We start from the raw sequence: 14,994 nt of genomic DNA, 5'->3' as shown, positions 1-14,994 counted from the left end.
GTTCAAGGAGGATGGATGGCCTTGGAGCTACGGAACATTTCTGGCTCTGTAAATCCATTCCTCRGCTCAGAAGCTGATTGATCCTCTTTTTTTTTTTAAATTCAATGTTTAAGAGTAATGATTTCCAAGTGAACACAGAGTGGCTCAGATATATTGACAGTTTTTATGGATCAGAGGCAAAAGCCTTAATTCAGACCTTAACGAAGGGAAACGTGTCTGTGTCCATCGCAGGACAATGGTAAGGGTGCCAAAAAAAMCCCCTTCATAGACAATGCCAAGTGACTGATCCCAGACCATGGGCCAGCTGGGATGTTCCCCTGGCTCCCAGAGGGATGTCCTTKGGATGCAGACAAACTTACAGATGAGACCTCTGCATCCCAACCCAGCCCTTTGSTCTCTCTGAATCAAACACCCAAAAAAGCAGAAGAGGAGACCCCATGGGACTCAGACTGGTGCACGGGGAGCTCCTGGAGCAGGGAAGGGGGACAGGGGGACAGGGGAAGGACAGCCCTGTTTTCTCCTTGGGAAAAGAGCATTAGAGGCACCAAAAGCCGACACACACAGAAATAATGGTCGGAGATCACTCTTATTTAAAAACCAGCTGCCTGCTGTTTTCATCGTGAGCCCTGCTTTGACTTGCAGCAACATTTAAAATTAAATATACATAAGTGCTTTTAAAGAACTGTTAATTTGAAGGTCATTAAATGGCATAAAATACATTCCTTTTTTTCTGGAAAGAGGCACATAATTACACCATTAATACATGCTCTTCCTTCACATTCAAGCTCCGATATGCGAGGGGCTCGGGTTCACCTTCCCTGGCAGAGGCACGGACATCTTCTTTTAATTACTGCCATTGAGAAAGCTGCTGCTCCTCCATCACATCCAGGGACCRGGCTGTGCAAAAGGCACAGGAAAGCCCCGGGGAGAAGATGCAGCTGAATTGCAAATGGGGATTTTTGGGGAATGAGGGAAGCAACAGCAGGGCTGGAAATGTGAAGCCAGTTGGCAACACCCAGTCCAGCTGTGAGGATCTTGCCCACTGATTATAACACAAGACCTTGGGCCAAGCTCAGAGCAGGGGGCTGGTAGGCAAAAGTCCCTTTCTTTGATTTAACACTCCATGCAAAAAGGACAAAGCTAACCCAGACACACAAAAAAAAAAAAAAATCCAAACTAAAAAAGACACAAAAGGGCTGAGGTTTTTACAGTTGCCATAGAAATGGAGAGAAAGAGCTGAGGACTGCAAAGTGCAAAGTGAAAGGCTGGGATCAGGGAAGAGGGCGAGGTGGGCTCACCCGGGTGAGCAGCCACATCCATGCCTGGATTTTCATGTGGRATACWGCCAGAGGAGCAAGGAGCTGTGGCTGAGCTTCCCCCTGAGCAGTGGCAGGGGTCAGGATCCAACCCAGCAGGGTCCAGCAGCACTGGGTACCCCCAGCACTCCCATGGGGCACAGAAACCCACCAGGACCCTGAGTGATGGGCAGAGCCCAACCTRCAGCAAAGCCCTGTGCAGTTGCTTCTTTTTGATTCAAAACTCCCTCTTCTTCCCTTTAAACCAAAACTCTGCAGGGAGAAAACARTTTCTGAGTCATCCCTTATCTGGGATCAAAGAAAGGAAGTCCAACATCAACCAGTGTGGATCAGAAGATGTGGAGTGCTCATCTTTAAACCAAGGAAGAGGCTCTCACCAGAGTAGGAGCAGCAGGGCAGCATCAAAGACGTGCTACCCACGGCAAGATGAGAGCCCCTTCCTTGGCACCTGAGAAAGGAAAAGGAGGACCAGGCCAAACACAACCCTGCTGCCACGGCCAGGCAGGGACAGCACTGTCACTTCAGTGACAGAAAGGGTTCATGGTCTGGAAAACTGATTTTACTTGGAAGAAAGGCCTCTAAAGAAACAAAACTSTCTGCCAGAAGTAATTTGAAATTTTTATGCCATTTTTTCAATAAAAAGCAAAAATCATGGCTATTTTGGACTTCCCCTCTTGTTTCCCATTAACAGATGGCCTTTGGTGAAATCTTCCTGTTTGGATGCAAAGACCTCTGTTGAAAGGCAAGAGAACAGGTGGCCTGTGGTGACCCTCCCTCAACTATCATCTYGACAGCAACTCCCTGGCCCATGATACCTCTGCACTGCAGGGATTTGTTTGAGCCACCTGCACTCTCCTTGCTCAGCCCTGWGCACCACAATCTGCTTTGGGTTCTTGCATGACCCTGGAGGGGACACRTCCAGGTCCCTGCACTGGCTGGACCCAGCACAAAGCCAAGATATGAGGACAACTGGCTCGGAGTGGTGGGGTATGGGAATAATATGCTCTGRCACAGCCCAGGGGACATCAGATGTTGGAGAGCTGGGAAAGAGCAGCAGGGTGGAAAGAGCAGCACCAGGGGCACTGCTGGTGACCCCGAGCCCAGGAGCATCATCCACCCTGAGAAACTGAACCAAGATGGTTTTGGCTCCTCCAACAGCACCTGAGCACCTGGACAGCCTGTTGGACCCCTCAGGGGCTCCCGGTCTGCAAGGTGGCATGGGCGGGACTGAATACTTCACATTTCAGATTCACAATGAAATGGCCTCAAGCTGCACKGGGAGGTTCAAGGTGGACACCAGGAAGAATTTCTTCACTGCTGGAGGAGTTGAACATTGGCCTGGGCTCCCCAGGGAGGCAGTGGTGCYCCATCCCTGGAAGTGTTCCAGGAACRCTGGACATGGCACTCGGCACTCCAGACTGGCTGACATGGTGGGGATTGGTCACAGGTTGGACTCARTGGTGCCAGAGATCCAYTCTCACCCTCTGACCCTGTGGCTCTGAATTAAAGGTTTTACACAAACCAGGGTCACTGTGGCATGGCGGGGACGGCACTGAGCAGGCAGCAGCAGCTGGGGTCAGCAACAGCGGCAGGGGAACCATAAAGGTGCACTATTGATATTTAGCCTGTGTGGCTGTCACTCGTTCCTTTAAATGCCTTTAGCTTCCTTCTAATAAAAGAGGAAYCATAAAGAACCCCACAAAGGGCCCTTGAGCGCGGCGAATACCGATGCGGCAGGACGCACATTAGCATGCGCGGCGCCCGCTCCATCTGCATGTTGCGCTGCGCGTGACAACATCCCAAAATGCAGATTCGGGCCGCCAGCATCCCGAGAGGGATCGGCAGGCGTCTCTCAGACAGCACGAGGAGCAGTCCCRGCTGTTGTAAACAAGGGGTGTTTTTCTCTGCCTCTTTCTCTGGGGGGAGTTCAGCGAATTGRAACAAGCTCATTCCTGCATAGGTTAGCTCCTGTTCCTCGGCAGAGCACGGGTCACCACCTCAGGTGATGGATGGAAGGAAAAACCTGGASGTGTGAAATGCACCCCAAAGGGTCCCTCACCTGCTGGTGGTGATCACCATGAGCGTGACCCAACAAAGGTTCCTCAGGAACCACCACGAACCAAGGACATGCTCCTCATGGCATAATGGGGGTCCCCCCTGCCACAGAGGACCCTGAGGCACAGGGGACAGTGCTCCCACCCAGGACAGCAAGCAGAGCACAGGCTTGTCCCCTCAGTGGCAGCAAGCAATTCTGGTGAGGCATGTCCAGGCACAGATGGGAATAAAATGGTGCAGATTGATGTGGAGCAATCCCATAGTGGGGCTAGCTGTGGGGCAGCCCCATGGCAAGGGCAGACACAGGGAAAACCCAGAGCCCGGGTGGGCCTGAGCCACCCTCATGGTGCTGATGGACCCGGGGCATCACTGCAGGACCAACAGGAGCGGGCAGAGAAAGAAAGCAGCTCCTACAGCAGCTGGGTGTGGGACATCCCTGTGGGTCAGGAAGAGGGACACCCCAGGAACACGGTCGGATGCAGGAYATCCTCATGGGGGGAAGCAGATGGGGGGAATTGTCAGGGTGGGAATGGAAGAGTGAGGGGGACAGAGGGAAAGTGATGGGGACGGAGGGGGAATGAGAGGGATGGAGGGTGAGTGAGGAGGATGGAGAGTGAGGGAGGGGGACTGAGGGTGAATGAGGGGGATGAGGATGAGTGAGGAGGATGGAGGGTGAATGAGGGGGGTGAAGGGTCTCCACAGATGCCACCAAATCCCGTGTGGGACCTGCAGCCCCTGAGGCGCTGGCACAGCCAYCCCGTGTCACCACATTCCCCCACGCAGGTGCCGGCACAGCACCGTCCATCAGACCCATCCCATGATGGATCAGCACAGCTCACACCCAGCCCTCCCAGTAAGAGCCTTATTAAGAGTTCCTTCATTTCATAAACTCCCGGTGCGATCCGTAGGGGAAGGCAGGTGGCCCAGCCTCGCAATATTCTGGGTAAATACTGACACGCGSCGGGCAATTTTAACTGGATCAATTTGCGAAGGAGACCAATGGAAGAACCAAAAAAAAAGAATAAAGATCAAATTAAACACAGGAAAACCTCCACTGGGAGAGGCTATAAAGAGCAGAAAAACACAGAGAAGGACGGATGGATAGACAGAAACACACGAGACAATTGGACCTACCTCTGAAGCCATGAAACCTAAGTCCATAAATCAWTATCAAAATCCTTAGGTCCGCAAGATGGGGAAAAAGTCCTCCGTAGCCATCTTCCAGACACCACCAAGGCTCTGGAGGCCTGAGCAGTCCRATTCCCAGAGCATTCTCTCCTCCTCCAGCAGCCACCACCCCAGTCACGGCCACGCGCAGCGGCTGCTCCGCTCCCGTCCCATCTGCGCCGCGTGCAGGATGCCCAGCGCTTCCTTCATCACTGGGCACTTCCCGAGTGCCTCCCGCCCCCAGGGGCTGTGGGCACAACCCCTGGCCCCCCGGGCTGGGGACCAGCCGGCYGCCGGCCGCAGGGTCAGTGCTGGTCTTCGGTCACGGACAAGCAGTGAGTCCATGGAAGGTTGACAACATACACGGGCACACGAGCGCGCACACACACAYGGGAACACCTCTTTCCGTGTTCCAGGATGGAGAGTTTGTGTTTTTTTTAATCCATTTTTTTGTCTTTTTGCAAAAAAAATGCAAGCAAAAGAGAAAAAAAAAACCAAAACCCAAGGTTTTCTATTGAAGGTACATCTCTTCTTCAATATGAAGACATTAAGTGGATTGAGTTGGATCCCCCATGCAGTGGTCAGCGAAGTCCTTTGGTAGTTGCCGGAGCGGCACCCGGGTGGGATGGCAGGGAGCTGCGGGGACGTCTGAGGACATTTCCATCCAGTCCATTGTCAGGGTGGGAGCAGAGAGGGGAGTGGGTTGAGCCAGAAGGGCTGGGACAGGGAGGGAGGGCCAAAGAAGAAAAGGGAAGGTGGTTTCTCCGGACAGGATGCTCCATCTCGTGCCTCTCCCTTCCCCAACAGCCCCTTCCTCCTTCTCAGTTTCAACCACTGCTCACTAGTGGTGGGATTGGAGTCTGGTCTCTAGGGTTTGGGTTTGTTTCCCCAACGCACATTGGTTTGTCTTCATCGTTTCCTATGTTTCTTTTGTTTTGCTTTGCTTTTTAAATATATGATTTGTACATATTTATAGGTATTTATAYGCTGTTCCCCATGGCATTGGTAAGTGTGCTTCTGTCGGCGAGGAACGGCAGTCACCAGCCAGAGGCGAGTCCCAGGAATGTCCTCTGGCCTGGTGGCAGTCCCGGGCAGCGGTGGCTCCTCTCCCAGCGCTGCCCCCATCAGTTCCTCCCCTCCCAGCTCGCCCTCCCCCAGCCCCTCCCCACAGAACAAGGGACGTCAYGCCATCGAGGTCGGAGACTGGCTCATCTGTACTCGCATGGACTGGACGCTGTTCAGGATCTTCTTCTGGTGCCCAGCCAAAGTCACCCCTATTCTCAGGAGGTCTCTGGAAGACGGACAGACAGACAGAGAGACAGAGGAAGGTCAGTGGGCAGCTGAGGGTGGTGAACCTGTTTTGCTGTCGCTAAGGGAGGTGAGGGGTATAAGCTCAGCTGGAACATCCACAGAGCCCAAGCACAGGCCTCATGAGCATCACTGGGTCTGAGAGCAGGGAGGCACACCACACACTGACCCCCAGATGGGGAATGTGGCCACCCCCAGACTCCRGGTGGCAAGTGAGAGGGATGCTCACACCTGTCCTTTGCCTTGAACTGACCTCCCCACCTCCCCAGCTGGGTAGCGCCCCACTTTCGGGCAGCCCTGGCATGGCCAACTCACTCGGACGTCATCTGGGCCACCAGCTGCAGGGAGGTGAAGCCAGCGGTCAGGAAGCTGTCCCGGTACTGGCTCATCTTCACAGCGCTCAGCCAGTCGTCTACTGAGGTAAAGGCAGTGAAGTCGGGGATGGAGCGGTCAAGGAGGGGCTGAGAAGGCCTGAAAGAGGACACACGGCTGGAGACAAGGCCGGCTGGCACCAGGGGGGTGCACAGGGCACAGTCCCCAACCCACCCCCAGCAGATGCCCAAGGAAGGCCCATCCCGTGGGAATGCCACTGTGCAAGCCCACCCATTGTACCCCAGCTTCGGGAGCCACAGGGTGAGGCGTGGGCACAGCAGCCACCGCACCCACACAGGCACACRCCACAGACAATCAACAGCAAAGAATTATTGCTGCTGCTTGGCTGAAAACTTGCCAATTCTGACTGTCAGGCAGAGCAAAGACAGACCCCCCTGCCCTGCTGAAGGATTGATGAATCCCCAAGCCGCTCGAGGAGCCTGTCCCCACAGCGTGGGGCGGTGACACCCCGCGGCCGGCACTCACACGGCGGTGATGGTGGCCACAGTTTTGAGGCTTGCCGGGTTGCGGATCATCTTGTCGAGGGTGTTGACGATCTCGCTGAAGCGCGGGCGGGTGTTGCGGTCCTTCTGCCAGCAGTCCAGCATCAGCTGGTGCAGCGCGGCCGGGCAGTCCATGGGCGGCGGGAGCCGGTAGTCCTGCTCGATGGCGTTGATGACCTGAGGGTGGATGAACAAGGGGGAAGCGGGTGAGGGGCCTGAGGGGCTCTCTGAGCTCCGTGTGTGAGCAGAGGGGCTGCAGGCACAGCCAGCCCGGCCCATCAGCAGCCCGGGGAGCGGGAGGAGYGGGGCTCGCCGAGGTTAATCTCCGCTCTGATGCTCGGCGGCTGCAGTTCCTCCCAGCCGAGAGCTGCCACTCATTATCTCGGCAGATCTCRCCGGAGTATAGCAGTCACACTTCCAAAGCTCCTTCCCCGCTCATAAACCCTCTGAACATTTTCAAAGGCCCTGGAGCTTGCTGAAGTCCAATTACCAGCCCACTGGCTTTTCTTCCCAATTTCCCATCTCGCATTCTCTCGCTCACCAGCCTGTTTCATCTCCCAGCTCAGAGCTCCCGAGGCTCCAGGAAGGAGCAGAGAGCCCTTCAGGCAGGGATTTCTTTGGGAATGAGGAGCCCCCGCCCCCRGAGCAGSGTGGGTGACCCCCAGTGCTTACRTCTTGGTTGGACATGTCCCAGTAAGGCCTYTCCCCGAACGACATCACCTCCCACATGACGATGCCATAGCTCCAGACGTCGCTGGCTGAGGTGAACTTGCGGTAGGCGATGGCCTCCGGCGCCGTCCACCTGACAGGGATCTTTCCCCCCTATGGACAAAAGGACTGCAGCTGAGAAATGTCCCTCCTAGCAGAGTAGCCTGGCTGCCCACCAGCCAGGGTTAGGGCCACCCCACACAACCCAAACCACGGGTCCCTGGGGACCCCACCAAGGAGGGGGAGGTGGCAYCCGATAGGATGAGGAGGCAGGAGCCAAAAGCAACTCCACAAAGGCATCTTGTACCTGCCTAAAAGGGCTTAGCTGAGCAAAAGAAATGGCTTTATCCAAGGATTTACCCCACTGAGTGACAGCACCCCACTCTGGCTGCCCTGCAGGACCCAGTGTACCAGTGGCCTGTCCCCAGCTCCCTTCCCAGGGAGCCAATGGTGACAAGGCTAAGCAAGACTGGGCTAGTGCTTGTCACAGGTAAGGAGACACAGRCATCTCTATCCCTGGGTCTTCAAGGAAAACAAGGCTGAACTCAAAGCATCCTCTACAGATTCAACTGAGCTCCCACAGCTGCCAGAAGGTCCTTCAGCCCCACTTTTGGCGTGGAAGGCACAAAGCAACTCACCTTTAATACCTGATGGAAAACACTGGTATAGGAAAGCGCCTTGGCAGAGCTCCTCGTGTCTCCCAAAAGCCCAAAATCAGGYTCAACATATCCAGCCACCCCGCAAGCCAGGGCAGGGGCCAAAGGCCACACTGAGCGTGCAGGGATGTGAGGGGGGGAGCACACACAGAGGGATTGCTCCAGGAAATAATCAAAAAAAAAGCCAAGGAAAAGCGCAGACAGGCACGAGAATTTTCCGGGGGCAGGACTGCATTGTAAATCGTTTAGCACAATCACTTTCYGTAGCCTTCGCGAGGACGCGTCAGCCGCTCTTGAAGGATGAATGGCAAAAAATTTGATTTGAATAACTACAAATGGAGAAATTAACTGCTAGGTTGTTTTTCCTGCCTTTTCCCCAGAGCGAAAAACCTGCTGTGGGAGGCAGAGTGATGCAATCGCAGGCACAGCATCACTTCCCAGCTGCCAGGGAGATCTATTATGGCCCAAATTAAATAAAAACACAGATGAGATAATCTCTTTTTATCTCTGAAGGTGGGGAAAAGACTAATTCATGCCTCGTCTCAGCAGCTACGGCTGGGGTCTTTGAAGGAAAAATAAAAGCCGGGTGTCTGCTCCAAGGCTGCTGCCTGCAGGAAGGGTCTGGGCAGGGAGCAGGGCAGATCCAGGGGGACAGGAACACCCCACTGAGCAGGGGAGGGGCAGTGAGGGGCTGCAACTGGGCCAGAACACTGAGTCAGCTTTAAAGGCATGTCCGTGGCTTTCCCATTTTGGCAGCTGGAGCCAGCCCTGGTGCCTGGCACAGCTCAGCAGCCTGAGGAGCCGCTTTGGCAGGAGCTGGTGCGGCCTCACGCCGGCACCCACCACACACCCTTCTGATTAATCCATCACATGAGGCCAACGAGGTGCTCACCCCTTTCCCCTCTGATGATCCCTAACACCTCTCAGGAGCTCCTGAGTGGGAAAATGGCCATGGTGGGGAGCTGGGGGTGCCCTKGGGGAGCCAGGAGCAGGAGGAGAATGGAGCTGCTGTTACCTATGAATGAGTTAATTAAGGACGAGAAGGGTGGCTGGGGAATGGCAGAGCTCCCGTTAGGCTTCTCTCTTTAATTCATGCCTGGAACAAATTTCCAGCAGGGAAAAGCAGACCAGACCTGGAGAGCTGGGGGAAGGGGGGGTTAAAACACCATCGCTGTGCTGCCAGGAGTTGCTGGGATCTCCCTGCCTCCCCTTCCTGTCTCTCCAGGGACTCCTCCATGCACCTTTCCTCCACAGAGGAGAGGGAAGAGGCTTATCTGGAAACTGCAGAAGGCAGAAAGATGCTTAGGGAGGAGGAAGGTGGAAAACTCATAAAAAGGGAGGGAAAAGAGGATGATTTGTGGAAACCACAGCCAGCATCTCTGGACCACAAACCTGTATGGTGGCAACTCTCCTAAGGTGCTCCCACCTGTGCCAGGGTGTACATCCAGCAGCCTTCTGCCAGGCTGAGCAGGTGCAGGGCACAGGGAATGCAGGGCAGAGACAGGATAAAGTCCTGCGGGATGTACCTACCAAGGAGCTGGTGTAGGTGGGGTCTGAYGTGTCGTCCTGCAGATAGCGYGAGAGGCCRAAGTCAGACACTTTGCACACCAGRTTGCTGTTGACCAGGATGTTCCTGGCAGCCAGATCTCGRTGCACATAGTTCATCTCTGCCAGGTACTTCATGCCAGCAGCAATCCCTCTGAGCATTCCCACCAGCTGGATCACCGTGAACTGCCCGTCRTTTTGCTGCGAGCAGAAAGAGCAAACATCAGGGTAGCGTGGGACCGGGGCCGCTCACCCCAATGTCAGGAGGATGCTGCACCTCCCCAGAGGACTGCCCAGCTGCCCTGCCTGACTAAAGCAGTGGTAACCACCCCGAAACACGCATTTGGGGGATGTATGGCACACTGCAAACAGCTCCCAAGCGAAGCAAACAGGCTGGGTTTTACAAACAGGACACCAACACCTCACTCCCAAACCCCAAACCTCCCGTGGCGCCACCTCGCCTTACCCGCAGGAAGGAGTCCAGGGCGCCRTTCTCCATGAACTCGGTGATGATCATGACYGGCCGGCTCTTAGTGACCACCCCCTCGAGGCGAATGATGTTGGGGTGGTCRAACTGGCCCATGATGCTGGCCTCACTCAGGAAATCSCGGCGCTGCTTCTCCGAGTAGCCAGCCTTGAGCGTCTTGATGGCCACGTAGATCTCCCGCTTGCCCGGCAGCTTTAGGCGCCCTTTATAYACCTCTCCAAACTCCCCTGCCAGGGCAAGATAGGATCATTTAGAGTGGAGAARAGCTCCAAGATCATTGAGTYCAGCCTTTGATCAGCCCCCAGCAGAGCTACCACCTCCTCCTCCAGATGAAACATTGCAAAGCACAAGGGCCCTTTGCCCAGCTGAGCAATGGCAGCCAGTTCACACACCAACAATGCTCTCCTCTACAAATCTGCCCTCCTCTTTAAAAGGGCCAATGGCTGCTGCTGGAGACATGTTTAGATTTGCAACCTTCTCCCAAGAGCCCAACATCGACACAGGCAGAGGCTGCAGCCGCTTGTGCGAATCCCCACAAGGAGAATTTGCAGGGAAAGTGCATCAGCATTTAAGGACCACCCAATATCAGGCATTGATAATCTTGGCTGCCTTTTTGCACATCACTTATCTTGGGGGGGGGGAAATAATTGGGCTGTTTACATTGMTGCTCTCTGATTTAAAATACAGAGAAAGCAGGAGAGCTTGAAAGAGAGAAAATTTGCCWGCGGACCGATTACATTTAAGCCATGTTGGCAGCCACTTTGCCTTGATGAGCAGCAAAGGGCAGGTGATATATTGCTGATCCTCACCCTGACCAAACTGACTCATTGCTTCCTCACAGCTTCCTCTCCCCGGCTTCTCACCTCCTCCTCTAYGAGTACGACACAGTTATTTAAAAATGGCAATAAAACAGCCCAGCTCACACACACACACGTGCACGTGTGTGTACATATACATATGTATGGCAATATGGCACAGACGACAGTGAGATCTGGCTTTCCTTGTGATCTCATGCAACAGCCACATGGGAAATCCCCAGAGGCCCCGTGGGCAGCCAGTGAATACATTCCTGGAGCCTTTCCACCTCAGAGGAAACTTAAGAGCATGAAACAACCTGGTGTCCACCCTGAGCCATCACAAAGCCAGGAAAGCCTGGTGTCTCAAGGCTTCCTTGAGGGTTTCCAGGTGAAGGATCACATGTGCTGCCCCATAGACTTGCTCCAGGTGGGTGCCTGGGCACACAGGAGAGGGCAGGGAAGGATGGGCAGCAGGAGACAGACAGACCCACCTGCCCCGATCACTTCTTCAATCTTCACAAAGGACACATCGATCTCCTTGGCGAACTCCCGGACAGCTTCGTTGGGGTCCTCGTAGGTGAAGGGGTCGATGTAAATCTTCATCCCTGGAGACCCTTGTTACAGCGAAGATGAGAACAGCAAAGGGRGAGAATTACAGAGTGGCTTGGGTTGGACCAAGAGTCCTGTATCATCCCCCATGAGCAGGGACACCTTCCACTAAACCAGTTTGCTCCAAGCCCCATCCAACCYGGCCTTGAAAAACACCAGGAATGGGGCATTCCCCACAGCTTTGGGCAGCCTGGAAACCAAGAGCAGCTGTACCATGGCCAAGAATTGGAGACCCTCATGTCCTCACACTCTCCATCAAGTGGCTGTTATCACTGTACTCACCTGCACCACCTTCAGAGACCCCTACCACCCTCTCTGGACCACCAATTCACCCAACTCTGTCCTGCACCCCTCCTCTCCCTCTCTGCCATTATCCTTCCTCTTTCTCCTCCCCAGTGACAGGAGCAGTGACAGACCTGAACTACAGYGCGCTGCCTTTACGGTGAAGGCTTTATGAGTATCCATGTGCCGGTGAAGAAATATTTATTTAMCCAAAAAGGCCTCTGATGGCTTTGTGGCGGCTACTGAATTGACAGAGTGCAGCAACTATAACCAACAACCTGGATGGATSCGTGAAATACAGCCTGGCTGGACACCAGGACACGCGTGCAGTCCCTCATCCACACAGGCAACGTGTGGCACCAGGACCCAGCCACACTGCAGGGACATGCAGGAAGAGGGCTCTTGCTCTTTTCCAAGGGGGGAAGAGCGAAAACAGGTGCTCAGATTTCCCCAGTGGGGTTGCAGATGTCAGGTTTGGATGCCAGGGGCTTTTGGAGCTGCTGGGGGGCACGGCCATGRGGCAGAGTGTGGTCACAGGGCTCAGCAGGGCAGGGGTGTTGTACCACCCCCAAAAGGGACCTACACGGGCTGAGGTGTTCCCTTGGGGGGTTCAGCTTCCTGTGCCCTTTCTCACCCAAAAAGGGCACTGTGGATGGCAGAGCCACCCCTCAAGGTCACCTGTGGAGACCAGGAGGGACATCCCTGCCTGGCCCCCTCCCCAAGACACCTGACCCTTACAGGGATTTACAGCACTCAATTATGCCATTCAGGACCTTTCCCAGGCCATGATCCCATCACACTGGTGCTTCCTAGAGTCCTTCCAGAGCCAGCATASAGATGGATGGATGGAGCACAGCACCACCTCTGCACCAGCAATCTAAATCAGCTTCTGGCTGCGAAATCATTCAGCAGGAAGTGWGAAAGCCTTGCAGTGGCCAAACAGCCACCAAGGGAGAGCTGCTTGTGGGGTATCAAGGACTCAGGAGGGACSAGGCAGGAGCATCTTCACCCCAAAAGGGGCCTTTGGGGCAAAAGCTGTGTACCTCGGAGGCAGGGAAGKCTGCAATGAAGCCATCTGTGCATCTCCCAGTTCATAAATCCCTTTATGGCTCTGTCTCATGCACTTTAACTGCCCCATAAATTTTTTTACAAGAGCAGCTGATGCTCCAGCCAGGTTTACAAAGGGATTTACAGGATCATAACAGAGACTGGCTCACTGATCAAAATATTGAAAAAATAGAGGAAAAACAATGCCCAAGTTTCCTGTCCACTGTCAACACAGGCTGGTTTCCAAACAGCCTCTGATGTGCCCCAGGGTCTGTCCATAAACTCAGTAATCACCAGGGTCAGCTCCCCCTCATCCTCATCCCATCCAGATGAGTGGGATTGGGCCCCTAAAACCATTCCTCATGCCTGCCAACCTCAGCCCCTGGCTCATTGCCACCACACCGGCAAAATTCTGGGTACTGGAGCACCCCACCAAAGGCACCCATGGTGAGCCTGCCTGCAAAGAGCTTTGTGCTCTTCAAACCATCCCAAGAACCCTGAAAACTGGATTAGCCCATTTTTCACTRCTGCAGACAATGGCAAATTTTTTCTCTCTCTTCAGGAGTTGAAGCGCTCTGCACCACGACCCTGACTCCAGCATCCAATTCCTTCTGGCACCATTTTTCCTTGGCAATAAATACATGGGGACAGAGAAAAACCCTTCCTGCTGAATTGCTAGTGCTTCAACAGCGTTTTTCCCTGTTTCCCCAATCCCAAAGCTTCCAGTGAAGCACTGGAAGGGATAAACCATGAAAAATGACACCTCAAGAGACCCCATCTCACCCCAAAATCCACTGGAAGYGCTCTCAGCCAGCAGCAGGTGATCCTGGGGGGCTGCAGTGGGTGGCAGAGCTGTGCTGGGAGGCTGGAGCTGCTGTGCCACTGAACACATGGTGATTTGTTCCACAGGATGCTCTCATTACTCCATTAGTTGCTCACCACAAATTTCCCACCTGTTTGGCTCCAGCCTGGGCACTGACAGAATGCCCGGAGGCTCAGTGACCTTGACAGGATATCTCTGGCACCCCRGATTTCTGACAGCAACTCTCACAGACCCCAGGGTCAGAAACCCAGGACGGGCACGTGCTTTGCTGCTTCCCTGCCTAGTCTGAGCATCCTGGAATTTGGGGTGCTTGGGGCCAGCTAGGGATGCACGTGGGGTGGGGAATGCTTCAAAACAGGGGGAAAATGGGAAAAATCAACCTGCCTGCAGCCTGCCACGGGTTTATCCATCAGGCACCGAATAAATCTTCCCCTGCCCCCTGCAGTGCAGAGACGTGGAGGAAAGAGGGAGGGAAAGCACAGGTCTGATGTATTTTGGGATCACTCAGTKATGTTTGGAAAACAGGTCATTGTTTGCCGGGAGCTTTAGGGCCCCGCACAGCATTGGGAGGGTTCAGTGCGATGCAAAGAAGGTCAAAAGGGATCTAGAGAGCTTTGCTGCCTCAGCTGCCTCCTGCCTGTCCCCAGTCCCTCTCAGCCCTCCTGGTTGTCCCTGCCAGGCCAACTGTTCCATTTCCATCCCACCCCTCTGCTCACCCATCCTGCCTCCCGCCTTCCCCGCCCATCCTTCCTCCATCCCCACAGCCCTTTCCCCCARGCAGGCACCCAGAGATGGTTCTTCCCACAAGGCAGCAAACTGCACCTGGGCAGCATCTCTAGGAGAGGATAAATGGGATTTACACACCACAGGGATGGGGCACCAGGCAAACCCTGCCCCCCAAAGCTGCTGCTTTGCCTCCAGAGGGGCACCAGAGCAGACATTACACACAAGTGCTCCTGGAATTAATTCTGCTGCACAGCTCCAGCAGCCACAGAGGTCTCCTAGGAAAAGCTCAGACTCTCCTAATTGTTTGCCAAGGGGATCAGCAGCCCAAAGGCAGTTAAACATTCCCAGCCACTGGCTGCACATCCTCCCCAGAGTAGGGCACAGGGCAAGCATCAGCCACGCAGCCAGGGCAGCAGCAAGGCCAGCCAGCAGCACCCCCACCCCAGCCATGCTCCCAAAATCCAGAATCCCTGTGACAGCCCAGCACCCATCCAGAGCCTGTGGCAGGGGATCAGCTCATCCTCCCTCTGAATACCACCTCTCTCCATCCTTCACTCCTCTGGGAGTCTTCACCCCATCCCTTGTCCCCTGCA

The 14,994-nt window shown here is 54.6% G+C and overlaps 1 protein-coding gene across 1 annotated transcript in view; it reads right to left on the bottom strand.

Moving 5' to 3' along the window:
* The window catches only part of EPHB1 (EPH receptor B1), a 78,036-nt gene that overhangs the window by 4,790 nt on the left and 58,252 nt on the right, over positions 1-14,994 (bottom strand). Inside the window, exons 10-16 of the mRNA XM_057379604.1 lie at positions 11,406-11,528; positions 10,097-10,344; positions 9,616-9,831; positions 7,394-7,543; positions 6,705-6,898; positions 6,162-6,317; positions 4,506-5,829 (exon numbers count right to left, since the gene is read on the bottom strand). Coding sequence (XP_057235587.1) covers positions 5,721-5,829; positions 6,162-6,317; positions 6,705-6,898; positions 7,394-7,543; positions 9,616-9,831; positions 10,097-10,344; positions 11,406-11,528 — 1,196 coding nt within the window. The 3' untranslated portion in view covers positions 4,506-5,720. The remainder of the gene's footprint in view (positions 1-4,505; positions 5,830-6,161; positions 6,318-6,704; positions 6,899-7,393; positions 7,544-9,615; positions 9,832-10,096; positions 10,345-11,405; positions 11,529-14,994) is intronic.

The sequence above is a fragment of the Malurus melanocephalus genome, unplaced genomic scaffold (genome assembly GCF_030028575.1).
Source record: "Malurus melanocephalus ecotype Western Australia unplaced genomic scaffold, MMel_1.1 scaffold_412, whole genome shotgun sequence".
In the NCBI taxonomy this organism is placed as follows: domain Eukaryota; kingdom Metazoa; phylum Chordata; class Aves; order Passeriformes; family Maluridae; genus Malurus; species Malurus melanocephalus.
Note: the sequence above shows the minus strand (reverse complement) of the source record. Positions and strands in the feature narration are given on the sequence as shown.